The sequence below is a fragment of the Sus scrofa genome, chromosome 13 (assembly GCF_000003025.6).
Source record: "Sus scrofa isolate TJ Tabasco breed Duroc chromosome 13, Sscrofa11.1, whole genome shotgun sequence".
In the NCBI taxonomy this organism is placed as follows: Eukaryota; Metazoa; Chordata; class Mammalia; order Artiodactyla; family Suidae; genus Sus; species Sus scrofa.
In genome coordinates, this window is record NC_010455.5 from 13764308 (window position 1) to 13789001 (window position 24694).

Below are 24694 nucleotides of genomic sequence, written 5' to 3' on the forward strand. Positions count from 1 at the left end.
TCAGACAAGTCCTATTCATTGATTCAAACCTTGAAGAGGAGTGTTTGCGTTTCCAGTGCCTGTGTCATACTAGCAGTCCCCCTTAGCCTAAGAACTGTGAACCCTCAGAGGAATGGGGCCATGGAAGAAGCCAAGGACTAAAATTCCTTAGTTTTGTGTTGGAGCCCGAGATACATTTGTTTTTATTCTAGGAAATTTCCAGAACTTCTTTTTGCAGCTCAGTTTTTTGACATGTATATTCTTTTGGCAAATCTTTTTTGCCCCATACTATCCATTGTGACCGAGCAGGTTTTGTAAATCAGAGACCTTTTGATCTTCATACACTGATGATCTATCCAGATTATTAGCACCATGCTGGGCACCATGGAGGACAGAGAAATGATCTGGCCTCTGTGAGACTTGCAACTCGGCTGGGAAAACAGGCTAAGTGTACTCTGAAACAATGGGCAATGCATGGAATAATGAAGTGTGAAATGAGATGGTAAGATCTGAACTTAGACAAAGAAAGATGCTTCATGAAAAGCAGCTTGATTTTCAGAAGCTCTGTAGAAGAAATAATGGAGCTGAACCTCAAACGCTGGTTTGGGGTTGGATGCAAGGGGGCCAAGTGGACATTCTGGGTGAGAGGAACTTGAGGGCAAAGGCTAGGCATTGCATATTAATTGCAAAGTACTACAGTGCTATGATATCAGTCCATGTTATGGAGGTATGAGAACATAGGTTGAAGAGAGGAGGTAAGTGCTATTCATTAATTCAGGCGGTATTTTTTAAAATCAACTATTGTGTTCTATGCGCAGATCCAACAATGAAAACAACTAACAGTGGCCAAATACTGTATGCTTGGAGCTTAACGCCTAATTAGAGAGAACTATGTCTGTGAAATATCCACCTATATACATATAAAATTGCAACTTGGCCAAATGCATCGAAGGCCAAGCCTATGGTTCTAGGAGGTCACAGACAGATTTAAGTAAGGAAAGGCTTTCCTGGAAAAAAAAAAAATGATGCCTATGCTGAGAGCTGAAACCATGAGAACTAGTGAGTAAAGGAAGGAAAGTGAAGACCATCAAAATCAGAGGAAAGAGCATGTGCAGACTTAGGAGAAGTTGCATGGTAGATGGGCCCTGTTGCCAGTGTGGAGACAGCAAAGGGCAGGGTGGTATAAGGGAAGGGTTGAGAGAGGGGCAGGGGTTGCAGCAGACAGGGCTACAAACACCACGATGAGGAACTTGGGATTTTGTCCTAAGAGCCCCTGGAACGATGTTCTGTTTGTGTGTTTGTGACACATGATTGGATTTCTGTTTTGAAAAGATCACCCTGGATGCAATATACTTAATAGTTTGAGTGGGGCTGGGACCTCATGTGAGTGCAGGCAGTGGCTGGACCCGGAGTTGGATGGTGAGGCGGGAAACTGGAAGAAAGTTTCAGGAACTCTAACAAGTCTGGCAAAATGGACTGGAGAATAAGGAGATCAGCAAAGAGGCGTGACATTAATGCAAGAGAGGGGTGCTGAGAGCTTGGACCAGCTGGTCACCAAAAGGAAAGAATGGCTTTGGAAACCAAATATTCTTACTTAACAGCAGCAGCACCCATGGCTATTGATGGAGTGAGTACTTAAGACATTCTACACTCGATCTTAGCCAAAAGGCCAAGAAGCAATTTTACTACATTCCAGATACATCTGATGTTCTATCTGGTTCATACAACTACCCTCTAAGGTAGGCATCTTCCCCATTTTACAGAAGAAGAAACTGAGAAGTAAAGTAATTTGCTCAAGGAGCATGGCTAGAACCAGGGCTGGAACCCAGGGCTACAACATCAAAGGCCAAACAAAACCACCTCCACTATGAAGACTCCCCAGGAGTTAATGACTTAGGAGAGGCAAGAGATAAAGTATAACAGCTGAAAGTGACTGGACTGCAAGGTTTGAACACTGAGCAGAAGGAAAACTCATGCTTCCAGTGATATTTGGTGGAGACAAAGGAAGGAAAAAGTGAGTCCCATTCTGGACATACCACATGGCAAGGTAAATGTTGGACATACGAGTGGTACAACAGAGCCTTTCAAAGCAGTGGCCTCTCAGGCTGGCTGAGACTGTGAGGTGGTCCACCAGTCCCAGTCCAGCACTATGGGGCCCACTCTTGGCTCATGAACATTCAGCTGAGAGGCATGACCTCCCATATTTGGCACAGATGTTCTGTTTGGAGGAATGGGTAAGACCCTTCTTCTGAACTGACATGGAAGTGCTCCCCTGGGGGCACCAATCAAAACGGCGGAGTAGCAGGACATGGAGTTCACCTCTCCCACAAATACATCGAAAATACCTTTATATGTGGAACTGCTTTCACAGAATACCTATTGAATGCTGGCAGAAGATCTCAGATAGCCAATATTGCAAGAAAGATCTCCACATAACCAGGTAGGATGAAAAAAGGAATTACTTTAAAAAAAAAAAAAAGGAGCCTCTGAAACTCCCTTTCTGTCTGAGTTGATCTTCTCCCCAGTGAAGGGATTTCCATGGTAGGGGAACTTTTGCTCTTTTACAGCTCCCTCCCAGGGATGCGGGGTGCACAACAGGTGACAGGTGACACCACAGAGTGGACTCCTCAGTGGACAGCTCCTGGGGAGGACTACACAGTGGTTCCTCTCCCAGCAGGAGTGCTATAGTCCCATTGATCTCACATTGCAGTTCAGCAAAGGCTCTTGGGGCTTCTATTCCAACAACTGGGAAGCAGACCCTGCCTATGACAGGGCTCTAACAACCACAGAGCAAAGAGGCCACAATCAACATCCAGTGCCAGCTCTGGTCACCACAACACCAGTTATACCTTCTATCATGGGGATAATGGCCAACACACACTGAAGAAAGAAGCAGCAGGCATCTATACTAAAAACAGTCTTTGTACCAAAAAAATTAGACTCATGCAGGCTATACACAAACACTCCTACATAAAAACAGCTTTCTAAGACCATAGTAGATAGCTGATCCTCCTACACTCATTGAATCAGAGGAATGTAAGTAAAATGAAGAATCAGAGGAAACCTTCCCAATTAAAATATCAAGAGAATTATTGAAAGAATGAACACTCAAACAGAAATCTCCAGTCTAATAGACTCTGAGTCCAAAAAGGAGGTAATAAAAATACTGAGGGAATTAAGAAACACTATCAAAACAAATGCAGATTACTGTGAAAAGAAACTAGAAAGAGGAACCAAGAAAAATTAGAAAACATTTACTGAGATAAAAGCTGAGCTAAGGGCAATAAATGGCAAATTGAGTAATGCAGAAAGAGGAATACATAATCTGAAAGATAGAATAATGGAAATCATCCAATCAGAACATCAGACTGAAAGACAAATGAAAAAAAATGAAAGCAATATAGGAGAACTATGAGATAATATAAAGTATGCCAATCCATGCAAAATAGGGATCCCAGAAGGAGAAGAAAGAGAAAAGGGGATTGAAAAGGTATTTGAAGAAATTATGGCTGAAAACCTCCCAAACCTAAAGAAGAAAACAGATATATAGGTACAGGAAGCACAGAAGGTCTCAAAGAAGATGAACCCAAACAGACCTGTACCAAGACATATTATAATTAAAATGGCAAAAGTTAAAGAGAGGAATCTAAAGCCAGCAAGAGAAACAAGTAGCTAATTACAAGGGGACCCCCTATAAGGTTATCAACTGGCTTCTCTACAGAAACACTGCAGAGCAGAAGGGAGTGGCAAGATATATTAAAAGTCCTAAAAGGGAAAAACCTCAATCTAGGATACTCTATCTAGCAAGCTTATCATTTAGAATAGACAGAAAGATAGAAAATTTCTCAGGCAAGTAAAAACTGAAAGAATACAGCAATACTAAAACTATCCTAAAAGATATATTCAAAGGTTTTCTGTAAATAGAAAAGAAGCAAGAATCTATAGGAAAGATAAAATGAAAAATGGAAAGTAAATTACTTAAACAAGCCAGTATATAGATTTTTTTAAATATCAAAATATTTTTGTGAAAGCACTGATAACTACAATGAACTGCAAAGGACAAAGATGAAGATGTGAAAGAGGACACCAAAATCATAAACTGTGAGGGACTGTTTCAGTCTATATGACTACCAGTAAGTAGATGTAGGAATGGGTTAGCATACCTGAAAACTGGGCAACCACAAATCAAAACGTACAAAAAAGATTCACAAAAACCAAAAGGAGAGAAAACAAGCATACTATAAAAGAAAACCATCAAGCCACAAAAGGAAAAATGAAAAGACCAAAGAAGAAATGCAAAACCAACTGGAAAGCAAGGTTTATTTATTTATTTGATAACAAGGTTTAAAATGGCAATAAATACATATCCATCAATAATTGCCTTAAATATCAATGGACTAAATGCTCCAATCAAAAGACAGAATGGCAGACTGGATAAAAAAACAAGAACCCATAATATGCTACTTACAAGAGACCCACTTTAGGGCAGAGTATACATGTAGATTGAAAGGGGATGGAAAAAGATATTTCATGGAAACAGAAATGACAAGAAAGCAAAGATCACAATGCTCATATCAGACAAAATAGATTTTAGAACAAAGGCCATAAAGAAAGATAAAGAAGGATGCTATATAATGTTAAAGGATCAACACACAAAGAGGATATTACAGTCATTAACTTAAACGTGCCCAATATAGGAACACCCAAATACATAAAACAAATACTAACAGACATAAAGGGAGAAACTGACAGGAATACAATAATAATAGGAGACTTTAACACCCTACTCACATCAACAGATGATCTTCCAGACAGAAAATCAATAAGGCAACAGAAATCCTAAGTGAATCAATACAACAGTTAGACTTAATTGAAATTTTCGGAATATTACATCTAAAAAAACCAGACTACACATTCTTTTCAACTGTACATGGAATATTTTCTGGCACTGATGACTACTAGGACACAAAACAAGCCTCAACAAATTAAAGATAGAAATTATTTCAAGTATATTTTCTGACCACAGTGGTATCAACCACAGAGAGAAATGAAGGGAAAAAAAGGCTCTCATGGGTATTAACCAACATGCTGCTAAAAAAACAAAACAAAACAAAACAAAACAATTGGGTCAACAATAAAATCCAGAAAGAATTTTAAAAATAACCTTGAGACAAATGACAATGGAAATACAACCATACAAATGACATGGAAGACAGCAAAAGCAATTCTCAGAGGGAAGTTCATACCTATACAGGATTTCCTCAGAAAATAGAAGAAATCTCAAACAAACAACATAATCTACCACTTAAAATAATTAAGAGAAAGAAGAACAAACCATGGAAGGAAGGAAATAATAACTATCAGGAAATAAATAAAATATTTAAAAAACAGAAAAAATATCAGTAAAACAAAGAGCTGGTTCTTCTAAAGGGTAAACGAAACCAACACACCTCTGGTCAGGCTCACCAGGAGAAAAAAGAGGCCTCAAATAAACAAAATAAGAAACGAAAGAGAAAAAATAACAACTGATACCATAGAAATACAAAAAACCATGAGTGACTACTCTGAACAATTATATGCCAACACACTGGACAACCTAGAAGAAATGGACATATTTCCAGAAACACACAGCCAACCAAAACTGAATCAAGAGGAAATAGATAAACAGACTCATCACTAGAAATGAAATAGAATCTTTAATTAAAAAAAAAAAAAAACCTCCCTGCAAATAAAGTCCAGGAGCAGACTACTTCACTGGGGAAATCTGTCAAACACACAAAGAAGAACTGAGCCTTCTCAAATTCTTACAAAAGACTGGATATGCCCACAAAGTCATTCTATGGCAATACCATCATCCTGATACCAAAACCAGACAAAGACACTACCAAAAAAGAAAATCACAGGCCAATATCTTTGATGAATACAGATACAAAAATTCTCAACAAAATATTAGAAAACCAAATCAAACAACACATTTAAAAGATCATATGGAGTTCCCATCATGGCTCAGCAGAAACAAATACGACTAGCATCCATGAGGACACAGGTTCGATCCCTGGCTTTGCTCAGTGGGTTAAGGATCTGGTGTTGCCATGAGCTGTGGTGTAGGCTGCAGATGTGGCTTGGATCTGGTGTTGCTGTGGCTATGGTGCAGGCCAGTGGCTACAGCTCTGATTTGACCCCTAGCCTGGGAACCTCCATATGCTGTGGGTCCAGCCCTAAAAAGACACACACACAAAAAGATCATATACCACAACCAAGTTGGATTCATCTCAATGTCACGAGGATGGTTCAACATATGCAAATTGATCAATATAAAAGACAATATAAGAGACAAACACCACATGGTCATCTCAACAGATGCAAAAAAAGCATTTGACAAAATCCAACATCCATTCATGATAAAAACTCTCACCAAAGTGTGTAAGAAGGAACATATCTCAACATAATAAAAGCTATTTATGATAAACACACAGCCAACATAATACTCAACATTGAAAAGCTCAAAGCCTTCCTGATAAAAACTGGATAAGAAAATTATGCTTACTGCCACCACTTTTATTCAACATAGCACTGGAAGTCTGTGCCACAGTGATCAGACAAGAAAAAGAAATAAAAGGTACACAAATTGGAAGGAGGTAAATTTTTCATTATATGCAGATATCATGATATACAGAAAAACCTAAAGACTCCACATCAAAACCACTAGAACTAATAAATGATTTCAGCAAGGTTGCAGGATACAAGATTAACATACAGAAATTGGTTGCATTTATTTACCCTAACAATGAAATAGCAGAAAGGGAAAGTACAACAAAAATCTATTAAAATCACATCCCAAAGACCCCCCAAAAAACCCTAGAAACAAACTGACCAATGAGATAAAAGATTTCTACCCTGAGAACTATAAAACATTAATAAAGGAAACTGAAGATGATTCAAAGAAATGGAAAGATATCCCATGTTCTTGGACTGGATGAATTAAAAATGGCCATATTACCCAAAGCAATCTACAGATTTAATGCAATCCCTATCAAATTACCCATGAAATTTTTCACAGAACTAGAACAAATAATCCTACAAATTTATACGGAACCATAAAAGACCCAGAACTGCCAAAGCAATCCTGGTGGGGGGGAGGGCATAACCTTTCCAGATTTCAGATAATACTATAAAGTTACAGTAGTCAAAACACCGTGGTATTGACACAAAAACAGATACAGGATTCATGGAATAGAACAGAAAGCCCAGAAATAAACCCACACAACTATGGTCAATGAATCTTCGACAAAGGAGGCAAGAATATACAGTGAAGAAAAGACAGTCTCTTGAGCAAGTGACGATGGGAAAGCTGGACAGCTGCATGTAAATTAATGATGTTAGAACACAACCTTACACCATATACAAAAATAAACTCCAAATGGCTTAAAGACTTAAATATAAGACATGACATCATAAAATTCCTAGAAGAAAACAGGCAAAACATTCTCTGACTAAATTATAGCAATGTTTCTCAGGTCAGGTTCCCAAAGCAATAGAAATATAAACAAAAATAAATAACTGGGACCTAATCAAACTTACAAGCTTTTGCACAGCAAAGGAAACCATAAACAAAATGAAAAGACCACCTATGGAATGGGAGAATATAGTTGCAAATGATGCAATGAACAAAGGCTTAATTTCCAAAGTATACAAACAGCTTATAAAACTCAATAACCCAAAAAACAAAGCAAAAAAAAACTCAAAAAAACCTATAATCCAAAAAATGGGCAGAAGATCTAAATAGACATTTCTTAAAAGAAGACATACAGATGGCCAACAGGCACCTGAAAAGATGTTCAACATCACTAATTATTAGAGAAATAAAAAACAGAACTAAACAAAGTACTACCTCATGCTGGTCAGAATGGCCATCATTAAAAAGTCTACAAATAAAGGCTGGAGCAGGTGTGAAGAAAAGGTAGCCCTCTTACACTGTTTGTGGGAATATAAGTTGGTACAGCTGCTATGGAAAACAGTATGTAGGTTCTTCAAAAAATTAAAAACGGAGCTTCCATATGATCCAAAAATCCCATTCCTGGGCATATATCTGGAGAAAACTCTAATTTGAAAAGATACATGCACCCCCATGTTCACAGCAGTGCTATTTACAATAGCCATGACATGGAGACAACTTAAATGTACATTGACAGATGAATGGATATACAATGGAATACTACTCAGCCATTAAAAAGAATGAAATAATGCCATTTGCAGCAACCTGGATGGACCTAGAGATTATCATACTACAAGAAGTAAGTCTGAAAGAGAAAGACAAATACTATATGATATCACTTAAATATCTATTTAAGTCTAACTTAATTTTAAAATATTTAAATTTAAATTACGACACAACTGAAACTATCTACAAAACAGAAATAGACTTGCAAAGAGAACAGACTATGGTTTCAAGGGGGAGGGGGCTGGGAGAGAACACCTCTTATCCTCAGCTAACCCTACCCAGGACTGTACTGAGTAAATCACTTCTCTGCCATCAGTGTCTCTGCAGTTAAGAGATATTATATCAAATTATTAGGACCAGGTGGCTTCCACGCTCTCTTAGTCTCTAAACAATGATGAAGACCTTCGCTGACATATTCCCAGCACCCACAAGACTAGTACCTGTTCATAAAACTCGACTCGGGAATACATATCCTGTTTCTGAGCACCCACCTCCACACCCTAGGTTAGCTATGAAGCTACCCCAATGGCCCTTGGAGGAGCAGGTGCAGCTGTGAGTGCTTCCAGGTCACTGTCTGCCTGATCCTGATCCTGTGAGTCAGCTACTCTGTGAACTGGTCTATTGATTGAGAGCTGCCTGCCTCCTTTATTAGTTTCACAAGACCCCAGTTCAATGGGCCCTTCTGGTTCCCTCCATCCTCCAGACTGAACACAGTAAAGGAAAAAGGAACCTTAGTGAAAAAGTTCATTGGCAGTACGCTAGTGCCAAAGTTTAGGTCTATTATGAAACTTTTAACAAATATATACAATTAGACTGGGATCAAGCATTTTTACACAAGGGGGCCCAAATTGCCTGGGCCTCAGGTCTTTCTGGTACAGGAAGATGGGAGCTTGTGACCACCTCAAAGGCCTGTATCAAAAAGGCCACTGGCCAGGTCAAAGAGATTCCCTGTTATGGTAACCAGAGATAAGTAATTTTCTTTCTATCTGGTTGATTTAACTTGTTCATGATTGTTTCCTTATGTAAAAATAAAAACATTTACCGGCACCCAAGGGCTAGGAGACTGTAGAATGTCGAAGACAGTAAGAACCTTGGAAATGATTCATTCCACCCTCACAGGTGATAAGAATCATGGCCTCAGGTGGTTACATGACTTGTTCAGAGTTGCAAAGTCCAATTTAGGGGCTTGTTGAAGAACATTCTAATAAAGATTAGAATAGAATTCTCTAAAAAAGGCATATATATTTATTTAAACTAAATAAATGTATGTGTTTATTTAAATTAAAGATATTTAAAATTTCATCTTAGAATTACATGCCATAATACCAAAAGAACTTTCTAGCAATCTTCTGAGAATGACGGCTTTGGAAATAAAGATAAGAACATTAGAGGCAAAAACATATCTTTGATTTGGTATTTTAAGCAGTGCTATGGTCTCAATGTTTGTGTCCCCCAAACTTGCTTTTTTTTTTAGGGCCACACCTGTGGCATATGGAAGTTCCCAGGCTAGGAGTCAATAGGAGTTGCAGCTGCTGGCTTATACCACAGCCACAGCAACATGGGCCGAGCCACATCTGAGACCTACACCTCAGCGCACACAGCTGGATTCTTAGCCTACTGAGCGAGGCCAGGAATCCAACCCACAGCCTCATGGATACTAGTTGAAATTTTAACCCTCTGAACCACAACGAGAATTCCTCTCCCCAAATTTATATACTGAAACTTAACCCCCAAGGTGGGAGGATAACGCCTTTATATATGTTTTTATAAAAAGTACCCTTATAAAAGAGGCCTGGAGTATCCCTCACTCCTGTTCTGCCATGTAAGGATAGAGCAAGTTGGCAGATCAAATGGACTAAGACAAACATTGATAATATCCTTTAATGGAGGATAGAGCATAAACACAGGATACAAGCACAGGAGGCATAACATTTTCTTATGATGTGTTTTTGTTAGAGAAGAATTCCTAAATGTAGAATACCGTACCTTTTTAATTTCAGATTTCAAATTGCAAGGGTTACTCTGCTGGCTGAAGAGGGATTTCTTGAATCTCTCTACAACCCTTCTTTTCAAATTGTGGTGCAAAGCTGGAGGAAGCTGCATAAAATGAGAAAAATCATTAGAAGCAAATTATTAACAATGCAGAGATGACTCTCAGGAAGCATTGCTGAGTGTCACTAACAATATTCACTCAGCAGGACTAAATAAGAATTTAAATTCTACTCCAAATAGCATGACTTGATGTTACAATTTTCATTCTACAATCCAAAAGAAATACTTACTCTGCTCTTTTTCAAAAGGCTACTTCTAATTATGTTCTTTCATTTTATAGGTATTATTTTTCATAGAACAACTAAATGATATATTATTTGGCACATATAAATTGAATTTTTTTTTTTTTTTTTTTACTTTTTAGGACTGTACATGCGGCACATGGAGGTTCCCAGGCTAGGGGTCTAATCGGAGCTACAGCTACCGGCCCACACCAGAGGCCACAGGCCACAGCAACGCTGGATCCAAGCCATGTCTGCAACTTATACCACAGCTCACGGCAACATCGGATCTTTAACTCGCTGAGTGAGGGCAGGGATTGAACCTGCATCCTCATGGATCCTAGTCAGGTTTGTTAACCACTGAGCCGTGAAGGGAATTCCAAATTGAATTATTTAAAGAACAAGCTTGCCAAGGAAGGATGTACTCTATCGGATGTTTAGATGTTTGTGTCACACCCAGAACCCTGTTAAACCCTCTAATCACAGCACTTGTCCTGAAGGATCTGGTGCTTTGGACCAGGAAGCACATGGCTGCATCAATACAGAGTCAGAGGCCTGTCTGTGAGTGCTCTGAATATACAGCTGAAGAGAGATGAGATGGGAGGAATCAATCTGATGAAGAAGAGAGAAATGAAATCATTTACATCAGGACCCAGCCAGGATGAGTTAGACTGAACAAGTTAGTAGGAGGAAGCCACAGGTTGGAGTGGAGCAGGTGAGGGAAAATACTTGGAGACATCATTTTGGCCTTGATAATTCCCTCCTATCACCAATAGACGTCGCCACTTCCCTAAATCAGACACCAAAGGGCAGTGTTGGCCCAGGACCTTCTAGCTGCTGCCCAGGGTGATTCTACCTGTCAAAGGGAAAGGCAGCTGCCCTCTCTGACATACCTCCCTGTCTGCTACAGCACCAGTAGGTCCTTCAAAAGCGACTTACCCCAGAACTTGCAGTGATCAGTATCGGCTTATTAATTCAGATAATCTTAAATCCTTTGCTATTCATTTAACTTGATAGGCTGCTTAGTAATTGATTTTACTACTCCTTTTTTTTTTTTTTTTTTGTCTTTATAGGACTGCACCCATGGCATATGGAGGTTCCCAGGCTAGAGGTCAAATCAGAGCTGGAGCCAACGGCCTAAGAAACAGCCACTGTAATGTCGGATCCTTAATCCACTGAGCAAGACCATACAGGGACCAAACGCGCATCCTCATGGAGACTATGTTGGGTTCTCAGCCCACTAAGCCACAATGGGAACTCCAACTTTTACTACTCCTGAGAGCTCAAATTAATCCTCATGAAACTTTCTTGTATAATTTAATATTTAATCAACTTAAGATTCATATATATAAGGTCAGTATTGGAAAACTACTGTATCTTATTAGAATAACTATCACTATAAACAGCACCTTATCTTTAAAGTTTTCATGGAAGAACTTAAAACTCTGCATAGAATGATGACTCATGCATAGTTTAAATGTAGATGATATAAGTATAATAATATATATAAGAACTATAATACTAAGAATAGGATACTAATACCTATGATTTGAATGTGTCAGGCACTATGATTATTCTTTTATGTGCATTAATTTAGTTTTTTCCTTAAAATAAACTTTAAAACAGGTGCTATTTTTTAAGTGAGGAAATCAGATCGTATATGACACACAGGATATTTTCTGAGGTAGTGAGTCTCCAGCATAACTACTGTTGTGGAGCAAACACCAGTACCACTAGCATTACCATGGTCTAGCACTTTAAGGTTTATAAATAATTCACATACTTTCCTTTATCACAATAAAGGAAAGCTACCTGAATTTTACTGAAAAAGAAAATGATTATGAGGAAAGATAATGATTCCTTACATGTTACATGTCTAAAAGTATGGTTTGGAGAGTTCCCTGGTGTCTCAATGGGTTAAGGACCCAGTGTTGTCCACTGCTGTGGCATAGGTTTGATCCTTGGCTTGGGAACTTCCACATGCCATGGGCTTGGCCAAAATAAATAAATAAAATTAAATTAAAAATGAAAGTGTAATTTTTGTTTTTTATCATATCAAACAAAATAACAGAAGAAAAGATGAAATCTTAAACATTTATACTCTAGGTTTTTTCAAACATAATATACATGTTCTTTCTCAAGAATAGGTTGTCAGGCCACCAGTAGCCCACAGGGCATTCTTCGATAGTGACTCAAACAATACCTTTTCTACTGAAAAAAAGTTACTTTGACATATCACTGTTTAAGAAGAGATTTACCTAAATGTTGAAGTGAAATGTTCAAAGATATCATCAAAATAAATACACAAAATGTAAAACTCTCTTAGAATTTACAAATCCTGAAAACACGAGTCCACTCAAGCAACACAGCTTTGCCCTCAATTCTATTTAACCTGTCATCCCTGCCATTAGGAACCAGGCGATCCAGATAAGAGGATGCAGATGGTTCTCTGTCCATCCATCACCACTGCTGGAAACAACAGTATGTCTCCCTGAGGACAGCCAGTCGTGTACTTTTCACCTGAGGACAACTCACTGCTATTCCCAATTGCATCTTTGTGTTTTGCTGGCAACAAGTGCAGTTGCTAAGATGGCCATGTGAAGGAGCCCCAACCAAACTCTATTTTCTAGCGGTCAGTGTTTAACTTTTTTCTTTTTTCTTTTTTCTTTTTTTTTTTCTTTTTTTTTTTTTTGCTTTTCAGGGCCACATCCAGGACATATGGAAGTTCCCAGTTAGGGGTCGAACCGGAGCTATAGCTGCCGGCCACAGCCACAGCCACAGCCACAGCCACACCAGATCCAAGGTACATCTGCAACCTACACTGAAGCTCATGGCATCACTGGATCCCCGACCCACTGAGTGAGGCCAGTAATCAAACCCACATCCTCATGGATACTAGTCAGATTCATTTTTCCTGTGCCAAAATGGGAATACTGATAGTGCTTAACTTTTAAAAGTTGCTATCTGCTGATTTTCCAAGCACTTTTTAAATACAACAATCAAATCTTAAGTATAGAGTTAAATCCAAAGCTTAACCTACTGCACAGGTTCTACCTAAGCAATACACGGAAAGACTTGAACTAAAAATAACATATGTACTTCAGTCACTTTGTATGCCCAAAGTTTGATTTTGGTTTCCAGCAATGGAAACGAACCTCCTTCTCAGCTTATTGGCTTTAAGATTACCAACCATTTTTTATAAGAACAGATGTTAAATCAGTGAATGCAGGGTAAGGATTTTAAATCCTGCTGTTTAATATAGTTGCTTTTGGATGGTTTCCACAGCCTTGTCACCATGGAAACTGGATAGGAAAGGTCACCAGCAGCCAGAAGTAAAGCAGTTTCCCATTTAAGGTCATCTGATGGTTGTCAGAAGGGATCCGGCCCTGCAGCTCAGGGTGGCTACCACAGCATAAGCCTGCAAGTTTGTCTAGTAGTAAAGATGTGAACAAGAAGGCGTTTTTGTTTATTTGTTTTGTCGATGTAGTTTTACTTTCAGGTGTTTTGTTTTGAAATTAGCAGAAAGAGAAAACTGATCTTGGTCTTGAACGTTTGGCAAATACTCCAGTGTAATGTTCCAACTTGTATTTAGTTCCTTTATTTGAAAGGCAATGACTTTGGTTAGCACTGTGATTTAGAGTTCCCCAAAGGGGACTCATTGCTTACTATGTGCAATGTCATAAACTTTAAAGTCTTTAGAAAACATGTTTTTACAACCACCGTGGTTATAGCTGAACTCGTAGCAAGGAATGTCATCTTGCCAAAAATATGAAATCATTTGTTATGCTAGTAGTGTAAGAACATAATGATGATATTTATAATATTTTCACTCTGGCTTTAAAATACTTTGAAATCCAATAAAGAAACAAAATATATCCATTAGAAGTTTTCTTATTATATAACAATTAGCATGGCATATTGAAATTATATTTAAATTTCAAAGGATATTTCCTCTCAATTTTGTAGTGAGTCATTAAAGTAACCAATTAACACTAAAGTTAAGAATGTATCTCCATATATCTATATCACTCTTTAAATGGAAATGTATTTTTGAATATCTTTATTCAGTAGAGATATGACATTATATTTTATTAACCAATTTTGTCCGCCATCATATGTCCTTCTGCTCCTTCACCTGCTTCCATTTAATCAGGTAGACAGATCTGATAGCATTGCCTAAGGGAAAGGCTGACAGCAGAAAATGGAGAAAAGGGTATTCAACTGTATCTCAAAAGGCTGGCCTTCAGCATAACTGGAAAGAATACTAGATGTGGTTAAAACAACAATCACAACAAAACCCCCCCAAAAAACCCACAACCCCCTGTCCCAAGTATGATAGTTAGGAGTTCCCGTCATGGCTTAGTGGTTAGCAAACCCAACTAGTATCCATGAGGATGCAAGTTCGATCCCTGGCCTCACTCAGTAGGTTAAGGATCTGGCATTGCCATGAGCTATGGTGTAGGTCGCAGATGCAGCTTGGATCCCGCATTGCTGTGGCTGTGGTGTAGGCCACAGTTCCAATGGACCCCTAGCCTGGGAAACTGTAGCCATAAAAAACAAAGAGACCAAAAAAAAAAAAAAACAAAACAAACAAAAAAAAAACCCAATCATGATAGATAAGAGCCAAGCTACTCTCCATGCTGAGCAGAAATCAAAGGGGAGCAGTGAAATGTCAGAGGTAGGCAGGTCCCAAAGAAGGGAGTCTCTTGTCTGGCCCCCTAGGCTAATTGTGCCAGTTGTTCATTTATTTCCTTCACTGTCACCCTTCATTGCCTGCTTGTGATAATGGAACTTATCTCCCTGCCAGCTGGTAAGATTCTCAGTTCCACAGCAGAGGACACTAGAAAATACCCTCTTATTAATAATTCTTAAATAATTCTTTATATGAAACCTTCCCTATAGAATCACTGTCTCCTGACTGGACCCTTACTATAGATTTGGTTCTAGGAATGTCCAGAAGAAGGGGACACACAGACAGCATTTGGAAATTGGTCTGACTGTAGCCTTGGAACTAAGCCCAGAGCTGGGTAGTTTGTCAACAGGACACAGGATGCTAGTGATGCACCCATAATCTATATAACAGAAAAGAAATTCTAAGTCGGGTAGACAAAAACATGACTTGAGTCGCTGTTGCCTCACTGGAGAGTCACAGCCTCTGACACAGTTTCCAGACCTTGGTCAATTCAAAGACCCAAAGCCCCTCAATCAGTGAGAAAGCTGAGATTCCCTTGAGGAAGAGCCCTGAACAACTGTAATAAGTACACACTATAAATTTTCCTCCAAGCCTTCCCCAAGACATCCACAGCCATTTGTTAGAGTGACTGCTCACTGAAAAGAAGGAAATACACAATCTTTCAGGGAATACTGGACACCAGTTGTGAAATGACTCTAATTCCTAGAGTACTACTGTGGTACACTAACAAAATCATTTTTGTTTGTTTTGTTTGTTTGATTTGGGGGGGTAGGTGGGTAAAGGGTCGGCATATTAGCCTAAGTTAGACTTATAATGGGCCCAACTGTTCCAAAGACCTGGTGATATTTTTCTCTAGTACCTGAATATTTAATTGGAATTGCCACAATTGGCAACTGACAGAATCACCAGACTGGTTCTCTGAATCTTAGGGTGAGGGAATGTTTACATGTTTTGCTCACTGATAAGTCTCGAGTGCCTAGAATAGTGGCTGGTACATAGTAGGCACCTAATAATTATCTGTCAAATGAATAAATGAACAAGTGAATGAACTCCATCTTAAGACACACAATCTTAAACTTCCTAAAATCTTAAAATAATCTTAATATTTCTTGTCCAAATATCTACACTTTTTATCCAAAAAAAATTATTTTCTTATTAACAGTAACTACCTTTGGTAAATGACCATTCAAGTTTCTTATCATTAGACAGATAACCAGTGATTGCTTCCCCAACACCTAAGGGCCACTGATGTTTAGAAAAAGTTTCAACAATCCTGAATTATGTTTTTTCATTTTTCTTAGAGGTTCTGGTTTTAACCTAGCATCTTCGGCATTAGTGAGAGGGCACTATTTTCCTTTCTTTCCTGGAGCGAAGCTACTAGATCTCAGCTCTATTCCTGCTTTCACCCCCACACTGAAGGCTCATTTGTGTTGAAGTTTGTTTTTGGTTGGCACTAACAGTGAATGAGCAGGTTAGGAGTCATAGGGAAAACCTAAAAAATCTGCTTCTTTTACCCTAGGATCTTCCCAGCTCTGCTGCTAAGCCAAAGTGTTCTCAAATATATGCAGTTGGAGAGAGTAAGAGCAAGCATTGCTCAGACTGAAAGTTTTGCAAAATAGTTCCTTAGCAATATTAGCACCAAACTTGTACTTAAGAAGAAAAGGAAATAAAAGCTAGCACACTGACCTGAGTGATGTAGATGACTTTATGCAGCTGGATTAAGATCTGCTGAATAGGATCACTGATCTGACGTACTTTCCTCTGAGACACAGCAATTCCTGCAGATGCTATGGATGACAAGTTCTGCAGTTAATCAAGACCTTGGTGTTCCTCTTCAAAAGTGGTATTAGTGGAAAATGGAGTGAAATTATGAAAAAATTTAAAGTAAAAACCCTCGTACTACCAATAATACAATTTGTAGGGACCTTGAAACACTTCAATATTTTATGATATGGGAGGCACAATTCCTTCCCTCTACTTCTCTGACTTCTAAGTAACATGACAATGTCATCATTTATAACATCTGACTGTTATCACTTGGAAATTTTCCCTGCAATTACAGCAGATTGCCACCGGGAGTCACTGTTGTCTGGGAATCCTGTGGCTACTGAAAAACTGGACTTCAGATTTGTGCAGTTAAGAAACTATCACACTTAAAATTGTTAAATTAATTATGCCATCAATATGAAATAAAACAAATTTTAATTAAAGCCAGTAAAATGCAAATATTAAATAGGTAATCTTAAAGAGCAAACAAAAAACCAATGAACTATAAATTGCAATAATCAAGGTTTGAAAATTATGTTACTTTCAAACCCTTGATTATTACAAATTATGATTTTTACCTAAATTTGTCTTCATGTCTAAAATAAGACGCATTTATAATTTATCCTGTATTCTCATCATAAATCCACACCACTTTCACAGTTCTAGGCTAGCTTGATGACAAACTGCTTTCCCAGATTCACATGTCATAGCCCATTCTCAATTTTGTGGAATGTAAAACTCTTTAAAAGAGTGGAGTCACCCCTATATTAATTACAAAGGTCCCTCTGCCTCCTTTCACCCTCAGACCCACACTTTCATTTCACTGGAGAAAAAGGAAGAGAGACTTCAGATATGTGAGTGTATATTATCCTCTCTCCCACCTTCCTGATCTTCCCCTTCCTCCCCATAACCTGTAGCATGCTTTGTGAAATAATGCTTTTCTTGCCAATTTCTCTTTTTTAATGAAAAGCTCCAAAGTCCTTCTTTTCCAAACCTTGAGCCTGTATGAAATTAAATGTGAATACAATCATTGCTTTAGCAACAGTTAAGATTTTGAAAAATGATTCTTATATAAATATTTTCTCAGAAAGCTTGCATATTTTACCATAAAATTTTTATTTTCAAATATTTAAAGAGAAAATTTAATGTGGTCATTAAAAGAACCAACTTGTTTTGTTATTAGCATATGAAAATTTGTACTTAGAACACAAACCACAAAAAAAGAAAATAAATATAACAATTAATGAAATATTATTTTCCTTATGGGTATTTTTACTGAGTTGGTTGAGAAATTCACACAAGAAATAATCTAGTTCTAGTTCATCTACGTTTAATACCTTCTTTATTTTTTATTATTTTAGGTCTTTTTGCCATTTCTTGGGCTGCTCCCGTGGCATATGGAGGTTCCCAGGCGAGGGGTCTGATCAGAGCTGTTGCTTCCGGCCTATGTCAGAGTCACAGCAACGCAGGACCCAAGCCGCTTCTGCGACCTACACCACAGCTCATGGCAATGCCGAACCCTTAACCCACTGAGCAAGGCCAGGGATCGAATCCTCAACCTCATGGTTCCTAGTCAGATTTGTTAACCACTGAGCCACGACGAGAACACCTACCTTCTTTAAATGTTTAAAATGTAAAGAAACTGTCTCCTCTGGAAACTGTGTCTAACTTCTTTTAAGCATCATTTACTTGACCATTGAAATGCGGTCTAATAAATTACCCTTGGGGGTAAAAATGTGAAGGTAAATCAGAAAGAATAAAGATAGCTCTGAAATGCAAAACAAAAGCTGGAGGTAGCTATCTGCTCCAGCCTGTAGAGATGGCCAAGTGTACGTACATGTTTTCTACAGTGGTGCTTGCAGAAATGATCATTAAAACCTAACTCTTTGTTTGCCTAGACTGATATCCCAAATTAATGCAACCAAGTTGATGCTGCTACAGGAATACTAACTTTGCATTTTCTGAAATTAGAGAGCCTGTTTTTTTTATCACATTTATGTTGACTACTTTATGTTTCTGGCATGTGGACTTAACATTCATAGGTAACAAGTTAAAATCTCACAGCGTGGAAGAGAGTTCTTAGACTTGTGTTGACATTTTTGAGTGGGTGTCACATGGCTTTGACTCTACTTGCCACAAGAACGTGCTAATCCATGGCAGGGATAATTATCTAGAATGCCTGTCTTCTAAACCACTCAGTTAGGCGTGTAACTTAAAATTGTTTTTCTTGGAGTTCCCATCGTGGCTCAGCAGTTAAGGAATCTGACTAGCATCCATGAGCCATGAGCACACAGGTTTGATCTCCCCGGCCTTGCTCAGTGGGTTAAGGATCTGGTATTGCCATGAGCTGTGGTGTAGGTTGCAGAAACGGCTCAGATCCTGCATTGCTGTGGCTGTGGCGTATGCCAGTGGCTACAGCTCCGATTTGACCCCTAGCCTGGGAATCTCCATGTGCCACAGATATAGCCCTAGAAAGACCAAAAAAAAAAAAAAAAATTATTTTCCTTAAGACCTTTGACCATTACTCTCTCAATCCCAATAAGTCCTTGCCTTTTGAAAATAGTTTTGACTGCTTACTCTCTAGAAAAGAAATGTAAAATGTATATTTACCCATGCCCATTGCAAATCAAGCAAAACCATGTAAAACAACCTAAGTATCACAGAAGAGACTCAAGGATCCATGGAACTACCACCCATCCGTCAGCCACCCCCCCAGAAGTAACCTCTGATATCAGCCTGGTGTACTGCCTTCCAGTTACTTTTCTATCCATTTACATAACTCAATGTTTATCTTCAGAACAATATTTTTCAAACTGTGAGTCCTAAAGCAGTTTAATGAGTCATGACCAGCATTCTGAGAAGTGGAATGCAATCCCATGAAATGAAATACAACAGGATAGAAAAATCTCAGTGTGCACTGCATGTGCTAAGAGTCCACTCAGTCGAGATGTAAAATGTGTGTCTTACTGAGGGGCATTTCCAAAAAGACTTTGAAAGCTACTATTGTAGAAAATCTATAGTATTACCTCATGCTGTCTTCCCCTCTTTTAAAATAAGTAGTGACACATAAGACTATTTTACAATTTTTCTTCTCGGTCTGTCATGGAGATTTCTTTTTGCCAGCACACTCAATTATAGCTCATCTTTATAATCACTATTGACTAGCACTACATGTTCTGCATGCATCCTAGTCTCTCAGACACTACTGTCTTGATGGGAACTTAGTCTGCTTTCAATTTCTCATGACTGTAAATGATGCTGCAGTGAGTACACGTGTGCATACCTCACTGTGCATAAGCACAGGAGTTGTCTTAGGGTAAATAAGGAGAAATTATATAGCTGGATTTTGAATACATATATTTCCTATGTTAACAAATTTATTTTATCTTATTTTACTTTTGGCCATACCTACAGAAGTTCTCAGGCCAGTGATCGAAACCTATAGCACAACAGCAACCTGCACCACAGCAGTGACACCAGATCCCTAACCCACTGAGCCACCAGGGAACGCCACCAAATACATTTTAAAGTGGCTGAATTAATTTGTATTTTGACAAGAAGAGAATCTATTTTTCTATACTGTGATCAACACTACATATTATCAGTCATTTGGATTTTGCAAATCTGATTTTGTTTTATTTTGTTTATCTGAGTGCTGATGAGGTTAGTGCACTCCTTTGGTGAGTTTTCTGTTTGTGTGTGTGGTGTCCCAAACTTTTTTTTAATTGATTTGTAAATGCTTTTTACATTGTCTGAATACTAATCCTTGTACTGCATTTTACATGTTAAAAGTATTTTCACCTAATCTGTTACTTCTTTTCCATTTAAAGGGCAATTCCCAACCCCATCACCTAGACCAAAGTGAGATTAAAGGTAATTTTTAGTCTTGCCACCCAAACAGTCTCTCAGGCACCTGCTTCTCTATCGTAACAAGTCAGGATTTCATGACCAGTTCAGCAGTCTGGGGTATTCTGGCAGGATTACTGAGATGTGAGTAATCCAGGGGTTAGGACTGGGGAGAAAAAGAAAATTTGAGACTGGTAATGTTGGGAATCTGACTGTAACATTTGCAAACCTTCTTGATTTCCTGAACAACTTTAGCTAATCCTGGGTAGGAGAATTATTATCCCTCTTTTTCTACTTTATCAAATCACTATTTTTTATATTCACCATCACAAAATGGATATTTAGCCCTTTGTAATTTCAGGAAAGCAAATATGATAAAAATCTAAATAGGTATTTTAAAAAATTTTTATTCTTTATTTAAATATTAATAACCAATTTCATGGCAAATATTGGCCATATCATTTTGAGTTTTAAAGCATCTCTCAATCTTTCAGATTAGCACACTGAAAATGCCATGCTTCTCAACTATTCCCAAAAATAGAACACACATTTACATTGACAATTTTACTCTATTTTATTAAAACCAATTTGTCTTTTAAAAAAATAGAAGCTGGTCATATCTCAGTGTCAATCATATACAATATACCCTTGATAAATATCTATATGATTCCTACTACAAATGAGTATTTGGTCCCATTAAAATTCAAATAAAACTAGTTTAAAATTGGAACATTCCATATTCCTTTCAAGGTTTTATTAAAATAGTGAAATTAATTAATGTTTTAAAAGTTAGAAGGAAATTACAAAATTCATTACAAGATGCAATTAACTTAAAAGTGTCAAAAAGTTATATTTGCTAGATTACTGTGTGGTGAGGATGACACCAAAAAGCTACTGTTTCCCTTTGGGGCAGCAGGGAGGAGGCCCTGGGAAGGGTTTTACAAGCTTAGTCTCATGTTCTCCTCACACCCATTCTGAAGAGTGTTGTTTCATCATTTTATAGATGACTGAGATAAGGAAACTGTAGAACCAAGATTGCAGAGCCGGGACATGAACGAGGCGGGCCCTAAGGTCTACACTGACTCAGCCTCCTACTCGTCATTGGGAGATGTGAAATCATGGACAATTCCACTGCTTACCTCAAATGTAACATAATATGTATGTTCTTCCCCAGGCCTGAAACACTACTTCTCTTCTTAAAAGGAGGTGCTGCTTTTAACACATTTTTTTTTTTTTGTCTTTTTGCCATTTCTTGGGCCGCTTCCACGGCATATGGAGGTTCCCAGGCTAGGGGTCCAATTGGAGCTGTAGCTGACAGCCTACGCCAGAGCCACAGCAACACAGGATCCAAGCCACATTTGCAACCTACACCACAGCTCACGGCAACGCCGGATCCTTAACCCACTGAGCAAGGCCAGGGATCGAACCAGCAACCTCATGGTTCTTAGTCGGATTCGTTAACCACTGAGCCACGATGGGAACTCCTGCTTTTAACACATTTTAACTGTACCTTTGAGCAAATATTTTTGGAAAGCATGTGCATGTAATAAACTGGAGTTACTAGGTCTCTGCAGCCTGTGCACTGATCTATATTCTGCTCTACCATCTCATGATGCATTACAATAGCCTTGTGAGCTCCCATTCCTGGTGCTTCAATAGTTACTTTACACTATATGCCCAGTCTACTGAAACTATAATTCACAACCCCATCACGGAAGCTCTTAATTACTACAAATTGAACAAAAGATAGAGTACACATATTCCTCCAGCTGACCAAGTATTGTATCAACTTACTATTTTTCTGAACTCCCTTTGTTAAGAATCAGTAATTTCCGAACAAAGAGGGAAGAGAACATTTGCAGCAAGAAGAGCTCCCTATAAAAGGAAAACTTATTCTCCCTTTATGAAGGGGTCAAAATATACATTTCCTTTGTAAAATGAAATAAAATGACTGAATTATAGTTTTAATCTTCAAATGCTCAGCAATCGTCCTGTGTGCCCAGCAGTGCAGAAGGCACCAGAGGTCAGACACAGATCGTTGCGTGGGCGGACCACCCAGAGAACCACAGGAGGGGGGTTGGAGGAGATGCAAATGTTTCACTTGAGAAGATCATGGAGAATGATGGCTTTCTGTGGGCACAGGACATGGATTTGGTGTGAGGGAAGGTATATTTGAGTGGCAGCTTCTAAAGAGAAGAAATAGTTCCAGCAAATGACAGGAGTCAGCTCAGTGAGGGCCACACCTGGAGAACAGCCCAGTGTCCAGTTCACCCTGCGTGCAGCGATATGAGAAGGTTCAGTACTGGGCACAGCTGAAGAGGTAGGCAGGGGCATCTATGATAGTGATTTCAGCATAGGTGACCTTGTGAGACGAGGCCTAGGGCCTAGGTGACTGTCTGTGGACAGTGGGAGCCGAGGAGGGGCCAAAGCTTGGAACCAAGTTATTGGGAGAATGACTCCCATGGGAGGAGATGGAAGCGAGAGAGAAGATGATGACCAGGGGAGTGGGTGTGGGATTTCTCCCCACACAGACCAGCAGAGGGCTCCACAATCAGACAGAAATTATTAGGAAGAGACTCAACAGATGGACCGAGTCCGCTACAGCCTTCCCCTGGGCAGAATTTCCAGGGACTGGCAGGATGCTGCATCGAAGTCCCAGCACCCTTCACTCTGCAGTGATCAGGCTCCTTCCACCTGATTTCTTCCCAGACTCAGAAATAGATTGTTTCAAGGCCAAAGAAGCAAGGTTGAAGGTTTTGAGGCCCTTCTTTCTTGAATTCTGGCTGCATCACCTTTACATAATACATCTCACCTCCTGCTCAGGCTTAATTCATGTGTGTGAGGATCAGGGTTTCGTCTAATTCCAAACTCTTTATGTCTTTAGTTAACGTTGCGAAGTCCCTTAAAAATGGCAAGATGCTATGTGGGGAAATTGCTGCTGCACTATTTTCCACAATTTACTTTGGACCTCACAAGCCTCCCATCATCAAAAAGCAGTGTGTGAGGCGAACACTGCCCCACAGTGACAAGGGAGAGAGGGTACATTCTTGGGTTTTAAAAAGCAATAGTCTAAGCAGAAGACAGAGAGTCACAAGAGCTGTGACTGAACAAACTCTTCCTGTCCCTCCTGGATAAGATAAAAGCTTCTCTAAGGAAGCAGGACAGACACAAGGAGCAGAAAATCTTGGAAGAGATTCAAATTCCAATTCACTTGGGTGAAGTCTGGGGTGGGGGCAAAGAAAGGGGCACAGTGACTGATGGAACCCTGTTTGGGGGTTCAAGAGTGGTAAGGCTGGGGGCTCGTTTCCCACAGGGAACTCTGGGAGGTCCTAGCCATGTAGAGGCCCCCTGCGCCATGTGACTGGGGATGGCAGGAAGAGAGTCAGCTCTCGAAGGTGTCAGGGAACAAGGAGGCTCTGCTCAGCCTCAGTGTCTCCAGCCCAGAGAGCAGGAGAGCAGGCCAGGCTTCCCAGCCCTGAGAGGGTGAGCTGACAGCAGGAGTGCTTCCCCAACAGAGGTTCCACCTTCACGTCAAGGGGCCACAGCTACGAAGAAGAAAGTGGACAGGAAACTGGAAATCAGGCAGGGCTGTGCCCACTTCTAAGGAGGGCAACGTGGAAGGGTGACCACACTCAGAGCAGATACCAGTTCAGGCAGTCTCAGAGTCCCAGTACCTGATGCCAAATGAATCTTTGGAACCAAATACCACCCATGGAAGAAGAAGAAAGAGAAGGGTAATCCTGTTTGTCTGACTTTAACCCTGACATAACAAAGAAATCACTAACACATCAAAATTTGCCTTTAGGTTAATTGATTATGTTTTCTGATATGTGGAGCAGGGGATCAATATAAAAATCAAGTTCAGTTTTGGGAGAATAAAAAGAGTTAGATTTTTTGTTTTCTCTTAAATTTGTG

At 39.2% G+C, this 24694-nt stretch overlaps 1 protein-coding gene across 6 annotated transcripts in view; it reads right to left on the reverse strand.

The window, feature by feature from the left end:
* NEK10 (NIMA related kinase 10) overlaps positions 1-24694 on the reverse strand; it is a 180719-nt gene that overhangs the window by 13130 nt on the left and 142895 nt on the right. For all 6 annotated transcript variants that reach the window (XM_021071459.1, XM_021071458.1, XM_021071460.1 and 3 more), the window contains 2 exons: positions 16853-16953; positions 10187-10297 (listed from right to left, as the gene is read on the reverse strand). In XM_021071459.1, the coding sequence (XP_020927118.1) occupies positions 10187-10297; positions 16853-16953 (212 nt within the window). The remainder of the gene's footprint in view (positions 1-10186; positions 10298-16852; positions 16954-24694) is intronic.